General features: G+C 47.1%; 1 protein-coding gene across 3 annotated transcripts in view; it reads right to left on the bottom strand.

The window, feature by feature from the left end:
- Positions 1 to 521: 521 nt before the first annotated feature.
- dok4 (docking protein 4) overlaps positions 522 to 23,006 on the bottom strand; it is a 30,912-nt gene continuing 8,427 nt past the window's right edge. The window contains exons 2-9 of one of the 3 annotated variants that reach the window (XM_062472069.1): positions 14,886 to 15,441; positions 7,043 to 7,150; positions 6,255 to 6,369; positions 5,753 to 5,872; positions 5,126 to 5,315; positions 4,152 to 4,290; positions 3,852 to 3,969; positions 522 to 3,501 (exon numbers count right to left, since the gene is read on the bottom strand). In XM_062472069.1, coding sequence (XP_062328053.1) covers positions 3,302 to 3,501; positions 3,852 to 3,969; positions 4,152 to 4,290; positions 5,126 to 5,315; positions 5,753 to 5,872; positions 6,255 to 6,369; positions 7,043 to 7,150; positions 14,886 to 14,951 — 1,056 coding nt within the window. In that variant the 5' untranslated portion in view covers positions 14,952 to 15,441 and the 3' untranslated portion in view covers positions 522 to 3,301. Of the gene's footprint in view, positions 3,515 to 3,851; positions 3,970 to 4,151; positions 4,291 to 5,125; positions 5,316 to 5,752; positions 5,873 to 6,254; positions 6,370 to 7,042; positions 7,151 to 14,885; positions 15,442 to 23,006 lie in introns of all 3 variants that reach the window. The other 2 variants (XM_062472070.1, XM_062472071.1) reach the window with 2 other exon arrangements.

Raw genomic sequence — 23,006 nt, 5'->3', positions numbered from 1 at the left:
TTAGTTTTTTTATTGAAAAACTGCAAAATTTCAAACCACGAACAGTACATGAACAGAACATACACAAATATGGCATTATTAGTTTGGAGAATAAATTCATGCAAGGCGGAGGCGGAGGGGGAGGGGGGGGGGGTCCATGGCAACATGCCTTTTAAGCGCGCCTCTTCTCTCAGGGCGGAGCAGGTCTGGGATCAGTGCATGGGTCCTACCAACGTCCCAACACGACGGGATCTACTATCACAGAGGAGAACAATGGCGACGCTACATGAGAGTTGTGACTGCAGCTGGGCACGTGTCCAGGTGCTCCCTTACAGGACCACTTGCTTATTTGTGTTTGTGTTCTATTCAACTGCTACTGTGGTCCATTTCTGCTCAGAGAAAACAGTGACACAGAAGCGACTACACAGCTACGGAGTGATCAAACATACATACACACACCCCTCTGCGAAGGCCTGTGGGGAAGGGGCCAGTGTAGGACGACCAGGTGTGTGTACCCCACTTGCAGAATTACTGACTGGAGCCAGTGAAGAGGAATATGTTTATTTGTTGTCCCTGTACTGTAAAGAACATAGATGCTAGGAACATGTGTGAACAGCATGCATTTCAAATTATCACTTGTTTCCAAATTATCATAAACAGCATGTCATCAAAACCCTTGTGAATGAGAACACACACATACATACTCACATGTACAAATATCCAAGTCCACAAACATACTCTCACACTTTCTCTCTCTCACACACACACACTTACATGAACACACACACATACATACACACCTCAGAGACCATGGGACTATGGTGTGAAATAAATAGCTGTATATACAAGCTCCCCATGAGGGACAGCAACAACTCATGTTACGTGTATGTACATTAACACACATCTACACACACACACACACACACAGGAAATACATAGACAAAACATGTTAAACAGAAAGCTTAGCCCTTAACGTTAACATAGCATAAATTATACACTGTTGAAAAGGTCTTCCCAAATTCCAGAATTAACATTAGTATGTCTCTTAACACTCCATCAATACCATAGTTGAATTAATATAATTTTATGCACATTCGTCCCAAGCACATCGAAGATGATGTAACACCCTCTGCCACTAGGTGGCACCAAAACCATATACTTTACAACCCACAGTAATTTTAACAGTGGCAATGCCTATTTTATAGCAGTCAAATCACTAAATATACATATGTTCTTCTAAAGCATCCAATGAATATTCTTGTCTCATAATGATGTTACAGAAGGCTCAATGTTACTATCATCTATAGAATTATTATGTGTTTACTCCAGACGTTGTGGCTAAGAAGCGAGGTAAGCATAGATACAGTACTGTGCAAACATCTTTGTTTTCTGCATTAGTGTTTTAAATAGAAAATAGCAATATTTTGATTATTTTTTGTTGTTTCGTGTTTTCATTTCATTAATAATGAAATGAAAATAAAGCATCTTTACCGTGCCTTAAGACTTTTGCACAGTGCTGTATACTGTATAGATCCTAGATCCACAGTCTAGTGTGACTGAAGCGTGAGCAGGGTCTTTACCTGCCTACCTACAGCCTTTAGGGCAGGGTGGAAACTTCAACAAATAGAAAACAATAGAACATAATAAATAAACAAAATGCATAGTGGAATGTCCTCTCAGAAAGACAGACAGGCAGGCAGACAGCGAGCCAGGCAGACAGACAGACAGACAGACACACACACACACACACACACACACACACACACACACACACATGGACAGACAGGCAGATAAACAGATAGACAGACAGACAGGCAGGTTGGAGTTTGTTTGATTTGGTACTGTAGGCCACTAACATTATCATGCTGTCCTGTTGGTTTTTACGTCACATCTGTGTACAACCAAGTGCTCTTTCAAGGCGGAAATGGATACAAAATTCCACATTCAACACAATCAGGAACAGATTAACAAACAAATGGTCTCCCATAATAAATTGCAACAAAAACACAGGCTTGTTGAAAAGTTTTTAGGCGGGACATCTACAAGATTGACATACTATATGGCTCTGTGTAGGGTTCTTGCACTCCTTTCTTCCTCTCATCCCTCTCTCCCTTCTCCCTCCTCATCATTGCCATGTTGACTCTGTCTCTCCCTCCCTTCCTACAGTATCCCTCTGTCCTGCCTCCTTCTTCTTCTGTCTTTCTATCCCTCCATCTCCAACCCTTCTTTCTCTGTCCTTCCTCACAAACAACTTCAGTGGTCATTATCAGGCGAGGTGAAACAGAAGGCAAGTGTGTCGTTACATCTCCAACCCCGGTGATAGAACCGACATATAGATGAAAGAGAAGAACGGTTTCTCTGTTTTCTCTGTGGAAATACACATCCTGCCCTCTTTCTCTCCCTATCTCCCCCTCTCTCTCTGTTAGGGTAGCCTGCCAACCCTTACTCACACACACAACTCACACACACTCACTCTCACACTGAGTTGAATGATGTGCCTAAGGCCAGTTACAAAGAGAGGGAAGAGGAGGAGGAGGAGGAGGGGGAGGGGGAGGAGGGGGAAGAGGGGGAGGGGAGGGGGAAGGGAGGAGGGAGGAGGAGGGGGGGAGGAGGGGGAAGAGGGGGAGGGGGGGAGGAGGAGGAGGAGGAGGGGGGGGGGGGAGGAGGGGGAGGAGGAGGTCCTACAGACGTGTGTGTCAGGTTGAGGTTCTGTTGGAGCGAGAGGCTGCGGCCATGTTCATTCTCATGCTGGAGGCTGGAGAGCAGGAGATACAGGTCTGTCCATCCTTCTCCAAACATCTACCAGGAGCTTGGCAGGAGCTGTAGAGTCGGTCCTGAGCTCCTGGGATGAAGCTTTCTAAGAGGTGACAGAGATCCATGGAGATGCCTGTCTAAAATGGAGAGTGAGGACCAGGAAGCAACTCCTGTTTGAAAAGTTTGTTTAAGGTTTCGAGTTGCTCACAGCGCCATCTTCTGGTCATACTACAGCAGTTTGTCCATCTCCAAAGCCCATGCATAGACAGACATAGAGAGGTACCCCTCTAAAGGGTCACCTCACAGAGTAACTACACTCAGCAGAGTACTACAACAACCATCTGCTGGATTGCACAATATACTTCGCCCTCCACACTGAGGGGGTTATGGGAGTCTGAGTTCTTTGGAAAGCAGCGTCCCTCCACTCCGCTGAAGCTAAAACTTCAACCTTCACTACTTGCTTCAAAGATCTAAAAGGTGTCGTATTGGTTCCTTTACGGACCCACAACTCACTCTCCCACCCTGATAGGCTGGAGGGGTTGGATAAAAGGGTGTGGCTCTAAGGAGACTATCCAGTGGAAGAAGCGCAGGGAGCAGAGTAGGGGAGGTGGTTGAGGGGACATGGGGGGGGTAAGATGAAAGTGCCACCCCCCACCTCATTGACCGGGGTAGGTGGGGTAGTGGGCAGGGGAGTGGCGGCTGTGTGCCAGGGGCAGGGTGGCATGGCGGGTGGAGAGCAGGTCGGCTTCTGCGCCAGACTGGGAGCTGCTGTACAGGTCACCTACAGGAAACAGGAAGTAAAAAACAGGAAACGGAAAAAGCCAAAGATTGTAAGATCTGAGCCAAGTCTTAGGGCTAGGATTAAATATTACAAATTGGGTTAAGGGTCAAGATTATGATCAGGACTGAGGGGTAAGGGTCAAGATTAGGATCAGGACTGAGGGGTAAGGGTCAAGATTAGGATCAGGACTGGGGGTTAAGGGTCAAGATTAGGATCAGGACTGAGGGTTAAGGGTCAAGATTATGATCAGGATTGAGGGTTAAGGGTCAAGATTATGATCAGGATTGAGGGTTAAGGGTCAAGATTATGATCAGGACTAGGGGTTCAGACTGTGTACCGTTGCTGGGCTCCATGCCCCCCTGGGTGCCAGTGATGTGGTGCCAGAAAGCGCTGCGTGGCAGGATGGCAGTGGGCGTGCAGGGGTACGAGCCTGGGTCCGAACCCTTCGACAACAGCTGCCACACAGAGGAGACATGTCAGAACCACCTGGAAAATGTGTGCAAGTGTCTTTGTGTGTATGCCTGTGTGTGTGTGTGTGTGTGTGTGTGTGTGTGTGTGTGTTGTGTGTGTGTGTGTGTGTGTGTGTGTGTGTGTGTGCGTGCGTGTGTGTGTGTGTGTGTGTGTGTGTGAGTCTTACTCGGCTGTTCTTCTCCATCTCCATGAGGACTCGTTTGTGTTGCTCAGCGATGGCCAGGGTGGAAGAATGAACCCTCTGGTAGATCTGCTCCCCCTCTCTGGTCTGGAACGTATACAGGCCCTCGCCACTGTCACACATCCTGTCACACATGCACACACACACACAAACACATCATATTAAATTTAAAAGTGCAATAAAAAAAAAAATATATATCTGACTTGGCATAAAGTGTGATCTATCTCATAGAAATTTCCGACACTAGACAGTAGTATTGACCTCATCTCACCACCAGAGGGCAGTGTGTAACCACTCAAGCTCCCTCCATGTCTCTCTCCCTCCGTCCCTGTCTGTCTGTCTGTCTGTTACTGTCTGTCTATGTGTATACCTGCATGCCTGTATGTCTGACTGTGTGCATCTATCTGTCTGTCTGTCTATCTGGCTGTGTGTCTGTCTGTCTATCTGTCTGTGTGTCTGTCTGTCTGTTTGTTTGTTTATTTGTCTGTGTGTGTGTGTGTGTGTGTGTGTGTGTGTGTGCGTGTGTGTGTCAGTCCAGCCGTTCAGTCTGTGTCCTCTAGGCTGTTCCCTGCCTGCACACCAGTCATCTACTTTCAAGTTTATCAAAGCGGACGAGAGCAGAGAGGAGATAAGAACGCTTTGCTCATCATTGATTTCCTGCAATCTATTCAATCAATCTCTTTATGAGGCTTTGTCCAGCGGTGAGCATGTGTGTCCGACAGAGAGAGTCAGAGAGAGACAGAGAGATGTGGAGGAAGAGAGAGGGAGACTGTGGTCTTTGAAGTGAACACAGTCAGATGAGAAAAGGTCAGACCTTACTAATTCTGAATCCTCCTTTCCACCGTCCCCCATCCCAACACACACAGTCCATACCGTCCCGTCCCCCATCCCAACACACACACACGGTCCATACAGTCCCATCCCCCATCCCAACACACACACACACACACGGTCCATACCGTCCCGCCTCGAAGGTGAAGCGTGTGGCGTCTCGTCCGTATCTCCGCAGCGAGCAGAGTGGCCAGGTGACCAGCTTGGTGCGAGGGTTGTGGATGTCCCACAGGTAGATGTTCTCATGGGTGATCTGCATCATGCACTCCCCATAGATGTCCAAGTTGGGGCAGGGCAGGAGGAACACATTGAAACGCTCTGAAGGGATAGTGGTGGGCGGGTGGTTTGGGTAAGAGGAAGGGCGGACAGGGAGGGGGCAATGGGTGAGGGTAGGAGAGAGGTGGGGGTGGACAATGGGTGAAGGGGGGATGGGCAAGTGAGGGACATTTAGACTTCTAAAGTAATCTGTAGTAGTAATGAATTCCTATATGTTAATACATATAGGAACATTCTATCCCCCAGAGATGAAAGTAATCATGACAGACAAAACACACTGCTCCTCCCTCACAAAGCCAGACTGGGGCCGCTCTCATCAGAACACGGCCAGCAAGACAGTAATAACATGAAACAGTGAGCTACTGTTGCTACTGTGTGTATGTGTTGTGTGTGTGTTTCGTGCAGGTGTGTGTGTGCATGTGTGAGTGTGTGTGTGTGGGGGGGGGGTTGTGTTGCTGTGTGTTGCCATGGAGACTGACCTGTATGCTCACACTGCACCCCTGCGGCCAGCAGATCTGGTTCTCCCATGCTGATGTCATTAAGGCGGGTCCCCAGGCACTCGATTGACAGGGTCTTGAACCACTCCTCTGCCTCGAGCTCTGGTGGGCAGGACCACAGGGACAAGTCAAACACAGGACATAGTGTGTGTGTGTGTGTGTGTGTGTGTGAGAGAGAGAGAGAGAGAGAGAGAGAGAGAGAGAGAGAGAGAGAGAGAGAGAGAGAGAGAGAGAGAGAGCTGAGAGAGAGAGAGAGAGAGAGAGAGAGAGAGAGAGGAGAGAGAGAGAGAGAGAGAGAGAGAAGAGAGAGAGAGGAGATGAGGAGAGAGAGAGAGAGAGAGAGAGAGAGAGAGAGAGAGAGAGAGAGAGAGAGAGAGAGAGAAAAAGAGAGACAGAGAGATGTGTGGAATTGTTCAGATTATTGCTTTGGCCGCATTTACGAAAGGTATTCCGTGCCAAAAAAAAAACCAATATAGACACCCACCTGATTCACAGGTAAAGGTTCGCGAAGTGTCATCTGTAAAGACAATTGCCACCGCTTGACGCTTGGTGTCCCGTGGCAACCGGGTGACATTCTTCACATTGCTGATCTCTGTCACCTAGACAACAGAAGAGGTCAAAAGGTCAGATCTGGACATAAACTCAGGCTGTCCAAAATGCATCAATACCTGGTGAATACCTAGTAGCAGGACATTGAGTTAGCCTGTCACTGTAGGACTGGCAGATAGAGACATATATATATTGAGAGACAGAAAGAGAGAGAGGTGGGCTGGTAATAGATCGAAAGACAGATGAAAGAGAATGAAAGAGAAAGTGTGTGTGTGTGTGTGAGAGAGAGAGAGAGAGAGAGAGAGAGAGAGAGAGGAGAGAGAGAGAGAGAGAGAGAGAGAGAGAGAGAGAGAGAGAGAGAGAAGAGAGAGAGAGAGAGAGAGAGAGAGGAGCTATGAAGAATGGAAAAGAAACTGAGTGAGACAGACAGGCTAGCGGAGAGTGAGAGAGAGAGAAAGAGGGAGAGAGAGAGAAAAAGGGAGGGAGAGAGAGGAGAGAGACATGTTTGATTCTTGCTGGGCTGTCAGGGGGTGCTAGAAGGACTCAGGCAGGTGTGTGTGTGTGTGTGTTCAGTGATTTATCTCCAGACAGGCAACCTTGCACCTTGAAGCTTTACAGAGGAGGTCAGTGAACAGAGGCTGACAAGCTGATACCACACACACACACACACACACACACACACACAGTCCCAGCTAAACTAGATGTAGTTGAAGGGATACCAACCTTGGGACAGGATCTGATGTAGGCTGATTTCTCATCTGGGTATTTCTCCAGTCTGCGAGGTCCTTTACTAGACGACTTCTTAAAGACCAGCCAGCAGCGTCTGTAGATCTGATCAGAGGACACAGCCCAGGGTCAAGGTTAGGGTCAGGGTTAGATTCAGGATTAGAAGCAGAATCAGGGCTAGGTTCATGTTAGGGTCAAGGTTAGGGTTAGAGTCAGGTCAACACTGTACGGCTAAACAGGATAACCACATATTCTGTTGAAACTGTACTATCTTGAGAAACACTGGACACATCGTTATGGAGACACAGAATGCAAAGTGAACACAGGAACTTTCTATTCAACACTTTAACACCCCAAACTAGAGCAGGCAGAGAGAACAGAAATACAAAGGTAATGTCATCATCTCAATATTGCATGCTGGGTAATTATGTTATGCCTGGGATATTGTGTTGAGAGTCAGATACAATGACACAAACTTTCCTCTTAGAACAATGAAATATAATTTAAGGGAACACATGCACACACACACAAGTACTAAGTGTCCTCAATGCTATACAAAAGCACTGACACACACACACAGCAAGATAAAACTGACTTTTTTATATACTCTCTGTCCATCATTAGCCAACCTGCTGTTGCCATGGCAACATCCCCTGAGATTGCACCTGTATGAGGCTGTCCAGCCAGACCCACAATCCACTGCTGTAAGACAAACACCCCCCACCCCCCCACCCCCCCACACACACACATATACACTTCAAACACACATACACTTCACACACACACACATACACTTCACACACACACCACAAACACATGCTCACACGACTCCCAGATGCTGATTGGACAGGGCATGGGGGACTAGAGCCAATTAGAGTGTAGAGAAACTATACAAGACTTTATTACAGTCAGGTTCTCTGGAGTCAGCAACAGGAACTAACGATTATAACAGCTCTGAGCTTGGAGCTAGCGCATGCACACACAGACACACACACACACACACATCTGTAGTACCAAGGTTATCGACGTTGCTGAGTCTATAGAGTTATCACCAAGACCATGATGGAAGAAGACATCCCATAATATAAACACGCACGCACACAAATAGGACAAACACTGAAATATTGTATGGAGATGTACATCTCTGTATCTACCCTGACTCTCTGCAATGCTTTGGCCAAGTCACCTGGCTCAGTTCCTCATCTGTGTGTGTATGTGTGTGCGCATGTGTGTGTGTTGGCAAGCTTACAATCTACCCAGATCCTTTAACCCCTCCTTCAGCAAAACTCCTTCCAACACTACCCCCCACCCCCTCCACACACACACACGCAAACACACCCCTACGGTGTTCTGAAAAACCGTGCCTTGCCAGACAAACTGGCTGTGAAGACTTTTAATTAGCCAAGTGGGTGGATATGCAAAAACACAGAGAGGAAGAGATAGAGGGGGAGAGAGAGAGAGCTAGATAGATAGAGAGAGAGAGAGAGAGAGAGAGAGAGAGAGAGAGAGAGCGAGAGAGAGAGGGAAAGAGAGAGATAGAGAGAGCGAGAGGAGAGGTTTCAGGTGTTTGACAGAGTTAGTCATCATCACAAACCTTCCATGAACCCCCCCCCCCCCCCCCCCCGGCCCTCTCTATCTGTGATTGGAGCAGATACCCAGACCAGGTGCTCTATCTTCCTCTGTTCCTCATACTCTACATCCCACTCTCTCTCCACCTCTGCACTGCCGTTCTTTTGCTTGTCTTGCGTTCTCTCCTTTCCTCCCATCTTTTCCCATCTTGAAATTGTTCTCATTTCCCCGTCTTCTCCTTTTCTAATGACGTCTTGTACCAGTGTCAGCAGCCTCCAGTCACTGTGAGACATCTCTCTCTCTCTCTCTCTCTCTCTCTCTCTCTCTCTCTCTCTGTCTGTCTCTGCCCTCCAGAGGCCTTGTAAAACACAGCTTTAGTGGCTGTTTAGTCTGTCTAACACATCCTTTTCCTGAATGTACAGTGAAAGTGTGTGTGTGTCATTGATATTCCAGACAGGTAGACATGGATCCCTTGTTTGCATGTCTCTCTCCCCTGAGGCTTCACTAATCCCCCGTAAACAAGCAGCCAGAAGGGGAGAGAGAGAGAATGAAAGAGGGAGGGAGAGAGACAGAGAGTAGGAGGGAGAGACAGAAAGAGGGAAACATAGATAGAAAAGGAAAGATAGAAAGATAGATGGGGAGGGTAGAAAGAGGGAGATATTCATTGCACCAAACAGTGAGCTGTTGGTGAATTATTTTGTCAGTGAGAATCTCAACAATCTGCCTTCTTAGATAAGGTACTAGTCTATGAAACACTGTGGAACTTGTTTTCTGTCGCTCTATAAGTCCCCTCCCTCCATTCTGCCCACCCCCATTCAGCTCCCACACAGAAAGGCCAGAGGCAGTTAGCCCACATTAATCTGTCTCTCTGGAGGCCCTGTCACTGCCGCACGGCTGCACACACTGTCTAAGCTCCAACACCAGCCCCAAATCCAGCGTTAGATCCAGCCTCACTTCCAACACCAGCCCCAGAAGGCCAGCCCAAGCCCCAAACCTATCCAGAGCCCTGGCCTAAGCTCTAGCCTCAGTCCATAGCCCATGCACTGCCACATACAGTAATGGAAAGGGAATGCTGTCCTGAGTCACCTGAGAACACCTCTGCTATCTGCACATTGTGCTGAGCAAAATCCTCACACATCTCCCTCACACACCTACCTCACACACACCTACCTCACCCACCTACCCCACTGGCAGCCTCACACACCTCCCTCACACACACCTACCCCACTGGCAGCCTCACACAACTCCCTCACACACCTCCCTCACACACCTCCCTCACACACACCTACCCACTGGCAGCCTCACACAACTCCCTCACACACCTCCCTCACACACACCTACCTCACCCACCTACCCCACTGGCAGCCTCACACACCTCCCTCACACACTTCCCTCACACACCACCTCCCTTACACAATGACCTCACACACACACCTACCTCACACACACCTGCCTCACACACCTAACTCACACACACACACAGCTACCCCCCCTGGCAGCCTCACACACCTGACTCCTCAGAGCCCAGGTGAGGAGGGAGGAATACAAAGGCAGAGAGATGAAAAAAGGGAGCCCAGCGGTGAGAAAGAAGAGCGGCGGGCGCTGCATGTTATAAAAGCTCAGAGTTAGTCCTCGGAGATGGAGGGAGGGCTTGTGAGGTGACGAGAGAAAGCTTTGCCCACAGAACAAGCCCTCAGCCTTGTCTCATTCTATTCTCCTCTCACATCTTCGCTTTTAGCCTGACATCCTTAGTAGGCCTTTCTGGATGTGTGAGTGTGTGTGTGAGTGTGTGAGTGTGTCTGTCTAAACGTGACAGAACAAAGCTTTGAGGTTTCACAAACAATATATCCAGACCTCGTGGAGTTAGCTGTGGTATAGACACAAACTGCTCTGGGGCTTCTGACTGTCCTCCATATCTTGTACTACACCCCAAAAGCTCTGCTGAAGCTTTGCAAGAAAGATCTGGCCACAATGGCTGATGGGTAACAGCCAACAACAACACAGGTTCAGCACAGGAAACACTGATGCTAAAGATTATACCAAAGCTAATGCTAAGTTAATACTATACTAATGCTGAGCTTATGTTGAGCTAACAATAATGGTAAGCTAATACTCAGCTAAATAATTCTTCTACAGGCAGAGGACATGTTGATAAGCATGAATAATGTTGTAATTAGAGTTAGCATTAGCATTGTATGACATTTTTGACATTGCTCTGTTGTTATAGAAATACCGGCATAACACATTCCAGCTAGAGGACATGGATTTACAGTACAATTAGTTTATCAAACCAAAGACAGAGGGATGACAACATGGTATTATCACAGAGAAGCAGAGGTCTGGCTCTTTGGTTATAATTAGCGACATGCACGTCAAGCTCGGGGTGAAGTCTGGATAAATAGACAAGGAAAAAACGGAAAGAATGAGAGCGATAACAATGTACTGTATATCTTGTGGAAAATAGAAAGAGAAAAGGTGTGAAAGGAGCTGCGAGCAGCTTGCACAGAGTATGAGGGATGGAGAGCAGGGAGGGAGAAACAGAGGGGTGAGGGTGTAAAACCACCGTCAGGTAACTCAGTGCTTGCTAAGCTTGCGTTCCCGTGGGAGCAATGTGTCACCAACGCCCCCTCCCCCCACACTCCTGCCTGTGCTCACCCCCACCACCCTCACGCTGCCACGGGAACCACAATCTTGCTGAGTGCACACTTCCTCACCACTCCATTCCTGAAGCACTGAAAGAGAAAAAAGGACAAATGAAGAGAGAGAGAGAGAGAGAGAGAGAGAGAGAGAGAGAGAGAGAGAGAGAGAGAGAGAGAGAGAGAGAGAGAGAGAAAAGAGAGAGAAAAGAGGGCAGCAAGAGATAAAAAAGACAGAGAAAGGTTGAAAGAGAGCACAAAAGAAAGAAAAAGAGAAAGAGAGAGAGAAAGAAAGCGAGAGAGAGAGAGAGAGAGAGAGACAGAGAAGCTTCAGCCGTGCTGTGTGGGAGTATCTAGGTAGGTCAGACATCCTGACCCTCGTACATCCTCCAGTAATTACTGTCAGAGAGACCCTGCTTCCATACTGGAGACAGGAGCAGGGGTGGAGGAGGACTGGATAGGGTGAGGGCGGAGGAGGAGGAGGGGGGGAGCACAGAGGGCCTACGGCATAAAGGGTGGGTAGCTGCTTGGGGGCAGGGGCTGGGGGCAGGGGCTGGGGGCAAGGGGTGGATGAGGTGTGTGGGAACATAGGTGCAGAGACAGCAAGCATGCGTGGGTGGTAGATAGGTAGGGTGAAAGGTTAATACTGGGAGGGAAGGCAGGTTAGATGACCTGGGGGGTTGGTTCTGCTGCGGTAAGGGAAGAGGGGTTACAAGGTTAGCCTCTATTAGGAGAGCTGGAGAGGGGAGAGAGGAGACCTTATGCAAACAGATCTGAAGACTTTTTACAATCTCTGTGGGTTTATAGACCTGTGTAGGGGAAGGTGCTGGATGGGTTTAGTATTGAAAAGGAGTGGCTGTGTGTGTGTGAGTGTGCTTGAGTCTGTGTGTGTGACAGTGTGTGTGTTTGTGTGGGTGTGTGTGTGTGTGAGTGTGTGTGTGTGTGTATGTGTCAGGGGAGTGGGTGGTGGAGGTTACGTGGGTGGAAGGTTATTGGGTGTGCTCAAGCCTTCGGCGAGAGCACAACCTTTGTTCTCTCACATATATATGATTTATTATTGTTTATTTTCGCCCCCCTAAAACTCAGTCAATATTTGGCCTACATACACAACGGCGGTGTCAAAAGGTTCGTCTTGGTAGCGATTGCGTTGCTTCTATTGGAATTTACATTCCGTTGCATGGTTTGGGCTTAAGTTAAGTTTTTGTGGCGAAAAGTGAAGCTAACGGTGGCTAATTTGCTAGCCACAGTCACTGACGTTACTAACGTCACTACGTCACTAACGTCACGAAAACACGCGTGACTACCTGTAGCAGAACATTCGTTTCGCATCTGTTAACTTGGGGGATAGCTAGGCTAACTATAGCTTTACTGCAAGGCAGCTGCAGGAACGCCACAAGCAAAGAGGCCAGGGTGATAACTATTTACTCATTTTACTTTGTGATATGACACACAATTGTGATGTGTAATGTACAATATAAGCTGATATTATTAAGGAAGTACATCTACTTTCGGAAACAGTAGTCTACTATTTCACTGAAATATTAGCATCATGACATTAGCCTGTGTTGCCCGGGCAACACATACTACAGTGGTCTATGATGTATCTGTTTTCAATCGTTAAAATAAACATTCCTCACATATACATTTTCGTTGTAGGATTTATTATGACATTAGATTACAAGTAAACGATTTGTGGGTGAAATTATCATTACCTGTGGTTTCAATCCAGTGTATCACTGCAACGCTGTAGCCTACGCGAGACACTACAAAAACATTTACACAGCTGTAGGAAGTCAAACGGCGACAGAACATGTTCGGCACTCCCCTTACTTAAATCAAAAGTCTATCTAACTACTAACCTGAACTTCATTGCCACAGCCTAAACTTTGTCAACCTGTTCATGAAAATAATTAATTTCAGCCTAAACCGTACAACGGAACGTTAAATCCAATTCAACCAACGCAATCGCTACCAAGACGAACACAGCAGTAGTCTAGTCTGTACTACTACTGTACCGTAGTAGTACAATTTACCGGGGCAGCTTCTCCACACAGGGCTATATCGCATTTTGCGTTGTTACTGACAATGATCGCTACCAGTGAGCTTTTTATGAATGAGCGATTTTCCACTAAATAAATGTCAAGCTTATTTACGTTTTGGGGGGCATATTTTCAGTTAGCAGATGGTACTGTTTGAATCGCGATTCCATCTTCTACTGCCGGGTAACGTCGTAGAATAATCTTTAAAGGGGGTTCTTTATTAATGAATGAATGCAATGAGTAGGCTAAATGCATGAAAATATCACGAGAAGGGAAAAACTTAAAAGGACGTTTAAGTCATAGAGATTAGGTCAATTTGTACACCGGTCTGCCAAATGTATTCGTTTTGATTCAACGATGAGGCTGCCTCTTGCCTCTTGGGGAAATGATTTCATTCTACACTTCACTCGTATTTTCAGTTGTAAATGAGCAGCAAAAAAAAATGCTTTTAAATCTATGTCATCTTTATAAATAATAAGTATGCATTTTTATATAAAATACAGAAATATCAGTTGTAAAAATGTCATTAAAAAACGGACCCCTGTCCAACCGACGCAAGCAAGCACACCCTACAATTTCCCCAGAAATTGTACCCTCTCTAGTTAGATAGTGTTGTGGGTATTTTAGCCTTTTATTCAACAAGGCCTCAAGGGCTCATCAATATGCAGACTAGAATTCTAGGCAAAAACTCACCAGAGAAGATACACACACACAAACACAAACACACACCCACACACACTCTCACAGCAGGTCTGGACTGGGACTGAAAAACGTCCCGGGACTTTGAAACGCAGACCGGCCCACGACCGTGTTTTATTATTATATAATTTTGCATTATGCGGCGGCCGTTTGACCGGCCGTTCGGGAAATCTCCCGACTCTCCCGAAGGCCAGTCCGACCCTGTCTCACAGACACACACACACACACATACAAACTTGCATTCACATTCTCGTTTTTTCTCTTTTCCTCTCTCTCTCACACTCACGTCTCCTTCTCTCGGCCTCAGTATAGCAGATATGAGGCTTTGACCCTGTCGGTGAGGACACTCATATCAGGACAGACTCAACAATACGACACAGCACTGTTCACATCCACCCTGGCTGAAAGCCAGTTACTACACTTCCGGATACCCGCTACATCAATCACAAAGTTTTTGTTTTTTCCCAGGCCTAGACCAAAACTAGTCCTTAACACTGTCACAGAACCGTCAACTGTAGGCCGTCAAGAAATGTATTTGCTGTTCCTAGATCCATCTTCGGTTTCTTCAATAACCCATGCAACAGCCATGACATGCAGTCATATAATTCGAAACCAGCAGAGGAGAGGCAGGCAGGGAGTTACTTATTCCATTTGTCCTCATCTACATGTCATTTATGTGACTCAAGATGTGAAATTTTAACAGTCACATTAGAGTCATGAGAGGCTGACTCACATTCATGACCACATGTAGTGGATGAACTGGGTGCTACTCAGTCTCAGAGGACTGCCAATGCCACACACAAACACACACACACTCACACCAGCATTTTCTCTCTTTTTCAGCAACACACACACACACACCTGCACACACACAAAGACAGCGTAAACATCACTCACCCCCAGTTTGCGGCTACGCATGCGGACGTAGCCCTGCTTGACGATGTCGTTGAAGTTGGAGGCCATCTCTGAGGGAGCAGGGACCTGCTGGGGCTCACCAGGACTAGCATCCAACCACCAGGACTAGCATCCAACCAGCAGGACTAGCATCCAACCAGCAGGACTAGCATCCAACCAGCAAGACTAGCATCCAACCAGCAAGACGCATCCAACCAGCAGGACTAGCATCCAACCAGCAAGACTAGCATCCAACCAGCAGGACTAGCATCCAACCAGCAGGACTAGCATCAAAGAATTAATATGAGCAACCAGACCCTCAACCTAGCATTGCTATTGCACCCTCCTCTCGCCGCCCTCTCTACCCCCTCTCTTCCTCCTCTCTTCCTCCTCTCTTCCTCCTCTCTTCCTCCTCTCCTGCTCCAGTCCTCTCCTCTGTCTGCTGTAGTCAAGCTGGCTTCTTCTCAGATTTGCTCTTCCCAAACTTCAGCCCAGTCTCCTCCTCCCTTTGTCGTCCTCCGGACTTGGAGCCTCTTCAAACAGACTACCTCTCTTCCTCCTGTCGAGAAAGAGAGAGACGAGACAGAGAGAGAGAAGCAGAGACGTTGAGAGATTGAGACAGAGACATCGAGAAAGGGGGTGAGAAGGAGAGAGGGAAAAGGGGGAAAAAAGAGGGATATATTATTTATTAAAGTGTCATTAGAAGAGGAGGTGGTTCGCAGGCACACGCTTCATTCTCCTGCATTATTGAGCGAGGCGGTAGGCTGGGTCATCATGGCCCCCGTCAGGGCTCCTCCAACAGGAACATGGAGGTGTAGGGGACAGTCCACAGGTTGGTTCCAGGCGAGGGGTCAATGTATCGTACAGTGCAGACACAGTGTGAGGTACAGTAAGAGGTACAGTGTGAGGTACAGTATGAGGTACAGTGTGAGGTACAGTGTGAGGTACAGTATGAGGTACAGTGTGAGGTACAGTATGAGGTACAGTAAGAGGTACAGAATGAGGTACAGTGTGAGGTACAGTAAGAGGTACATTATGAGGTATAGTATGAGGTACAGTGTGAGGTACAGTGTGAGGTACAGTATGAGGTACAGTATGAGGTACAGTGTGAGGTACAGTATGAGGTACAGTAAGAGGTACATAATGAGGTACATTGTGAGGTACAGTAAGAGGTACATTATGAGGTATAGTATGAGTGCTGTAGTAATGAAGCTTAGCGCAAGTTCAGTCAGGCAAGACCGATCCCTGCACTCGGGCATACTGGATAATGTTTCACTACTCACTCCCCCCGCTAAAAACGCTCTACTTTCCCTCTTTCCTATGCCGGGCAGTCATCTGGGTTTCAGTATCGATTAGCGCTCTCATCTATTAATTAGCGGTATCAAATCGTCCTCGTAGTTGTCAGCCTATCACAATAATGCTGTGCCTTTAAATACGTTTCTCTCCCTGTTTAGTTTGTCGATGCTATCAAAGTGCGTGCCCCATCGCCACCCGGTGCCTTTCTTCGTTGTTCTTCGACTCCTCTGGCTGGACTCCGTGGGGGATTCTTCTTCGGATGCTGGGCAGGCGCCCTTTGATCAATAATTCCCCATGGGGTCTAAGCTCCAAACACTTGTAGTGCATTTATCATTTCTGTAAATAAACATCACTTACTCATCCCAGTATGATGCCTTGTCGTCAGGGAGATACAAAAAATAGTTTAAGCATTGGGAATAAACGGTTTAAATGTACCGCTTGTATGTGTGTGTGTGTGTTTGTAAGTGTGTGTGTGATGCAAGTGTGTCCCATGGTCTGATGACATCATGGTGGGTGCTTAGGACCAAAAACCTGCGTGGTGCCCATTTCCCAGAGGGCCCGGCGGTAAATCTCCTTGACAACTGCAGAACAGAGACATTAAACTTTAATAAGGATCTCATTAACCAGGACAGAGCCAGGGTAATCGCTGCTGGCACTGTTGGTTTAGACAAGTGGATCAAACACACATACATGCACACACTGAGACAGTCACTCAAACACACAAACACACACGGCCACACTCACACACATAGGCACACACATGGACACACACACATATGTGAAAAGGAATCTCTTACACCTTTTTCTCTACATCAGCCAATCCTCTCCCATCCACCCGGCTACCCATAGTAATGATACAGACCTCATTCACTCACCGCTCTCATGAACAGCACTGGACTGGGACGGCTTTATGAAAGCACACACTGCTTGGCTCATTAAGCCTCCCTGCCTTACTGAAAGCTGATTAGATCCTATAAAAGCCATTCGGATGAGACAAAGAAAGCAGTATTGACATTAAAGATCTGTCTAGTACACTCAATAGAGCAGAACCTCCTGCCGTTTATCTGAGAGGGGGGTCGAGAGGTGTCTGGAACCGAGAACAATGCACACTTAACAAGCTACATCAAATAACTACAATGGCTACAGTCCCACGGACCTGAAGGAAGAATACAAACGGATAGAAAACTTTATGGAGGTCCTCTGTTCGGAGGGTAGGGAGTGTAAGGAAGGAGAAGAAGACAGATCGATGCACAGAACGGAACGAACACACATCCAAAACACACACACTTAGGTTCACACGCACATCGCACACTCACGCAGGCACACACACACACACACACAAACGAGCAGCTTGTCAGAACCAGATGTGAATAACAACAAGGGCCAAGTATTGATTCTGATGCTTGCTTGATTGATTGGTTCTGCACCTACAGCTACAAAACACACACACAAACACACACACACACCGACATATACATGCACGCAAACTTGGATGAAATGTGCTAATTTAGTTATAAAATCAATAGATATCAGCAGCTTTCTGACAGTGATGGGCAGATCTAGCCTGAAGGTTTTCTGTCTATCTGGGCTGGACATATTTACATGTACATACTGTATCCACAAGCGAGAACACACAGCTGTACTCCACAAACCAGGAGAACAGACGGACAACAGAAGGGCCTGTGTTTTCCAGACAGGCATGGTAAACGACTACTTTCAAAAAGGTCTTAAGGGTAATGTAGTCTCTTTGGAAGCCTTCTGTTGGTTGATTGGTTACTAAAACGTATCTGGGAACAACATCCTCTGGTAACAACGCTGATCTTCTCTCACACCTCCTGTGGCTGTACTGTATCCAGAGAGAGACGGAATCTATGCCATGTGAAGACAGAACCAAGGGGAACAACCAGAGATGAAAACAGGTGAAAGACAATAAATAAGGATCCTGTTACACCCTTTTTAACCATGGAAGAGAGGGATGGAGAGGGGGAGAAAGAAAGAGAGAGCACAGCAGAGGGAGAGAGATGGCGAAAGAGTGAGAGAGAAAATCAGAGAGAAAGCAACAAAGGGAAAGAGAGAGAGAGAGAGAGAGAGAGAGAGAGAGAGAGAGAGAGAGAGAGAGAGAGAGAGAGAGAGAGAGAGAGAGAGAGAGAGAGAGAGAGAGAGAGAGAGAAAGAAAGAAAGAAAGAAAGAAAGAAAGAAAGAAAAGTTGATTGTCAATGTCAAGTCAATTTCATGAACCACTTCTCCTCTTCTTTATTCCCTGGGCGAGATTGGAGAGGGGGACAGGAAGGAGCATCGATCAACTGAACAGGACAGCGTGTAGATGGAATAACTGTGTGTGTGTTAATATCTTCAGACAGTTATATACGTGTAAGCGGTCAGTGACATTCGACAGAGTTGGTTTCTGATGTTCAACACTGTCAGCTTGAAGAATGCCTCCATGGCGAGGGAACACAAGGATAACACCTCCAATGTTCTGGGTCTCGTCTGACAGCCTTCCCCCAAGAGAGGCTGCATGCTGGGCTGCCCTCCTCTCCATGGACCCCCTCTCTGGAGCTGGCAGCTGTCTGCCACTCATGTGGGCACCAAAGCAGCTGGTACACAAGATGGCAGACAAGATGCCAGCCAAAAAACATACCCATGAATGTACTATCCAGCCAGAGGAAAATGGAGGGATGTGTTTGTGCGTTTGTTTGTGTGCATGTGCAGTCAGTATGGGTCACACAATACGACCCCGGACAAAAGCTGACCACCAAAATTACGGACCAGCAGCTGCACTAATTAAGTTCAGCCAATCACGGATCATTAACATTATTGATCCCCCCCCTTCCCCCATTCAGGATTTGATTGGTTGCTCTGAGATCAATCCCACCACTCCATCTGGGATTGACTGCAGCCCAGTGCAGAACCTTGCAGTTACAACAGCCAATATGCAAACACTGCAGGTCATTGGACGATTCAAAGACCAATAACAGTCAACAGTCTGCCACACTGAGCCAATCAGAGGAAGCCGTTGAATGGGCAAATCGATAAATCATTTGTGTGTCCGAGTGGAGTTTTAATGCTCTGCTGTGATATTGACAACCAATCAAGAGCTGGATCATCCAGTCACTCCTGCTGCTCATTGGACAGGATCATAAACGGCCAGTATTGACTTAGCTATGCTGGGAACACTACCCGAAAATAACTCTGCCTTTACTATCATAGAAGGGTTAGACACATGGGTCCCTATCTTGCACCCAGCGCAATTGACTTTGTCAACGACGCAAGTATCATTTCCTAGTTTGCACTGGACGCAAAGCGGACTTTTCCCTCCACAGGACGCACGTCGGTAAATTAGGGAATGACCTTGCGCTCCCGGGGGCGGTTCAGCGAAAAAAGGAGGCGAGTTCCGGCGCAAACGTTCCCTGGTGCTATTTTGCAGTTTCAGAAAAACAATTACGCCACAGACCAGGAAAAACGTAGTCTAAAGTCAATGGCGCGTTATTCAGATGCTATTTTAAGAGCGCATGAGGCATGCTTGGCCCGTGCGCACTGCTGGCTAGGCCAGGGTCTTCTTCCTGCGAAGCGTTACATTTTTTTGATTTATTGTATGGCTGAGTTACATTTCTTTCATGTCAATGATTAAAAATATTTTCATGAGAAATGTCTATGTATGTGAACTTCATTTATAACAATTGTGGAAATTTCCTCCCACGCATGTTTAACCGAAGCTAATTTGGGTGGGTTTTTTCTCCCATCCCATTCAGAATCAGAATTTATTCGCCATGTATGTTACACAAACACGGAATTTACTGTGGCAGGAAGGTGCAAACAATAAACATATACAGGTGTTAACATAAGTTAAAAAAAAATGGTTAACAATGGTTAAACAAATTCTAAGAACTAAACAATTAAAAAATATAACAATTTAAAAAATTAAATATAGAAAAAAGACTAAGAATTTGAATGAGCAGCATGAGTGTGCAACTTAGTGCAATGAGAAAACTGCTCTGCCTTTCCCATACAATATCACTTCTCTATCTTGTACGGCCCTGACGAGAACGTCGGTCTCCTCAGCTGTGAACCGCTCCTGGCGTGCGCCTGGCAAATCTGCCGTTATACTAGCAATCCGACATGGAACAAGCCTGCCTGCTCTTACAAAGGTAATGTGATATGACGCTCTGATTGGTTTATTGCACGTTACGCCCAAACCACACCCATTAGTAATGTAGCTAGGTACTTCAGACCAACCCAATTTAGATTTGCGCCAGGCGCAAAGTCATTTATCCCGCCGGTATAATAGCGACAACGCCGGAGTCCCGCCCGCAAAGTTACTTGCGCTTTGCGTTTTGATACTTGCGTTTCAGATCGTGAAAATAGGGGCCAGGGCCCATGGACCGAAAGAAGAGTCACAACCCCTATGGAGGAGAGGAGAATCGAGAGAGGGAATCGAAAAGAAGAATAAAGAGAGGATCAACTCTTTCAGTCAGGAGTGTTCAGGGAATAACCCTGACAGACGAACGGAACATCTCCAAGGAGAGAAGGAGAGATAGAGGAGGGAGCCAGGGAGATAAAGAGAGAGGGAAAGAGATAAAGGAGGGAGAATGAAGAAGGGAGGGAGACAGAGAGGGGGGAGAGGTAGGGAATGGTAGAGAAAGAGAAATAAGACACGCAGGGGAATTATGTTATTCTGCAAGAGACTTCATCCAATTGTACGTTTCTATAGTCAAGTAAATAGTACAATGGCACACACACAAACATACACACACACACACACAAAGTCCTTCTGTCTCCGCTGTCAGCACAGACAGAATTAGCCTGAAATCTTCTGATGACCTTGACACACTGATAGAACCATAGAACCGAGGGAGAGAGGTGGAGAGAGAAGGACAGAGACAAGGAGAGAAGAGGGGAGGAAAGAAAAGAAAAAGAGAAATTGGAGGTGAAATCAAGCAGAGCAGAGAGGAGGGAGGCCCAGCTGGTCGTCTGATTGGTCGATTGAATAAGCCATTTGTCGGTCTACCGCTGATGATGCAAGTACGCCACTCTGCAACCGCTATAGACAGTGTGTGTGTAGTGTGTGTGTGTGTACGTATGCCCGTGCGTATGTGTGTGTGTGCCTGGCCATGTGTGCCTGCCAGTATGTGTGTGTGTGTGTGTCTGTGTGTGCAAGGGTATATTACTGTTAGATAATGGAGGGTCACCTCAGAGATCTCTCGCCAGTGTTCAGCTCCTCAAAGCCAATTTCACACCCATGCCAGAGCATTGTAGCCTGTCTGCCATGAGGGGTGTGGGTGTCTGCCCTTCACCTCAACCCCCCAACCCCCCCCCCTCCCTCTGACTCATAACCCCCCACCCGCCAACACACCCTCTTAATCCAGCTACCACCCCTGCTACCACACCAATCAGACCCCTAATCCTAATAGCTCTAATCCTGGTATCATATCCCATTACACGACGTATCATGTGCTTGATCACACACACACACACACACACACAAAGGCTCTCAAACGCAGGTATTCACAGACAAAGACACACACACGCACGAAGGTATTCACACACATGCAGTACTATACACACGCACACAAACAGATATTCATTAACTGCTTGTCGTCAACAGGTAGTGGTATAGACATGGTCTCATGTGAAAGATATGTTTGCTCCTATCCTGAGGAGGCATGCGATGCCTGTGTTGGTGTGACTTTGTTGATTCTCCCTGGGCGGCAGAGGGGTGGGGTAAACTGACAAACAATGCTTGGGTCAACTTCAATGAATACAACTCAGACACAGCCATGGGTGAGATCACACCCAACATCATCACTACCCTGCGTCACCCACCTTACCCTGCCTTACCCTGCCTCACCCTGCCTCACCCATGTCATGTCGCAGGGAGGAACTGACGGTGGAAAACTCCCAAGAGATGAAACGAACAGGGATGGAAGAGGATAGATAGAGAGAATTATTCACTTGGAGTTTTTTTTGTTTGAATGTATTCTGACCTGGCAGTCCACTGAGAGGACGGCTCCTCAAACCTCTCAACTCTTCATCCTCCACTGGAGAGACTGGGAGGAGGAGAGGGGGAGGAGTGGGGGAAGGAAGCAGTGATGGGGGGGTGGGAGGGGATTGGGGGGATCGGGGGTGGAGGCTCTTCTGCCTGTCAGATACAGCCCCCTTGTCGAAGTATGCACGAGAGCTTGCAGACACACACACAGATATCTTCCTGAAGGTAACACTGGCGAACGAGGACAGACGCGACAAACTGTCTGCTCACGTCGACTCTCTGTCACAGATAACACAGGGATAAACACACACACACACACACACAGGGATAAACACACACAGACACTAGACACACACACACACACAGGGATAAACACACACACACACAGACACTAGACACACACACGTCCTTCAGCACCCTGTTCATAGATAGACAAGACACTGTCTGCAGACCCGCACTATCAGACTAGACTACGCACTATCAGATAATGGCCTGCTGCAAGCACACACATGCACAAATACACACATACACAAACAGTTAAAACACATGATTCAGCAGAGGTAGAAATGACAAAAACTCATTTATTCAAAGACACTCACAAATGGGGCATATTGGAAGTGCAGCAGATAATGAAGGACCAGAAGTGCGTGATTTGAACAGTATTACAGTGGTTAGTGGCGAGGAACACTCTGTATTTTCACCACAGTGCAAATCTCAACTATCCTAATGCCTAATGGTATACCTACTGCACTACACAGAAACACACATGGAGACACTGATCAGGTGATGGTTCTTGGCCATGACAGAGACAGGGTCAGCTACTGAGTTGATAACCATCATTAATA

The sequence above is a fragment of the Osmerus eperlanus genome, chromosome 10 (genome assembly GCF_963692335.1).
Source record: "Osmerus eperlanus chromosome 10, fOsmEpe2.1, whole genome shotgun sequence".
NCBI classification, from domain to species: domain Eukaryota; kingdom Metazoa; phylum Chordata; class Actinopteri; order Osmeriformes; family Osmeridae; genus Osmerus; species Osmerus eperlanus.
Note: the sequence above shows the minus strand (reverse complement) of the source record. Positions and strands in the feature narration are given on the sequence as shown.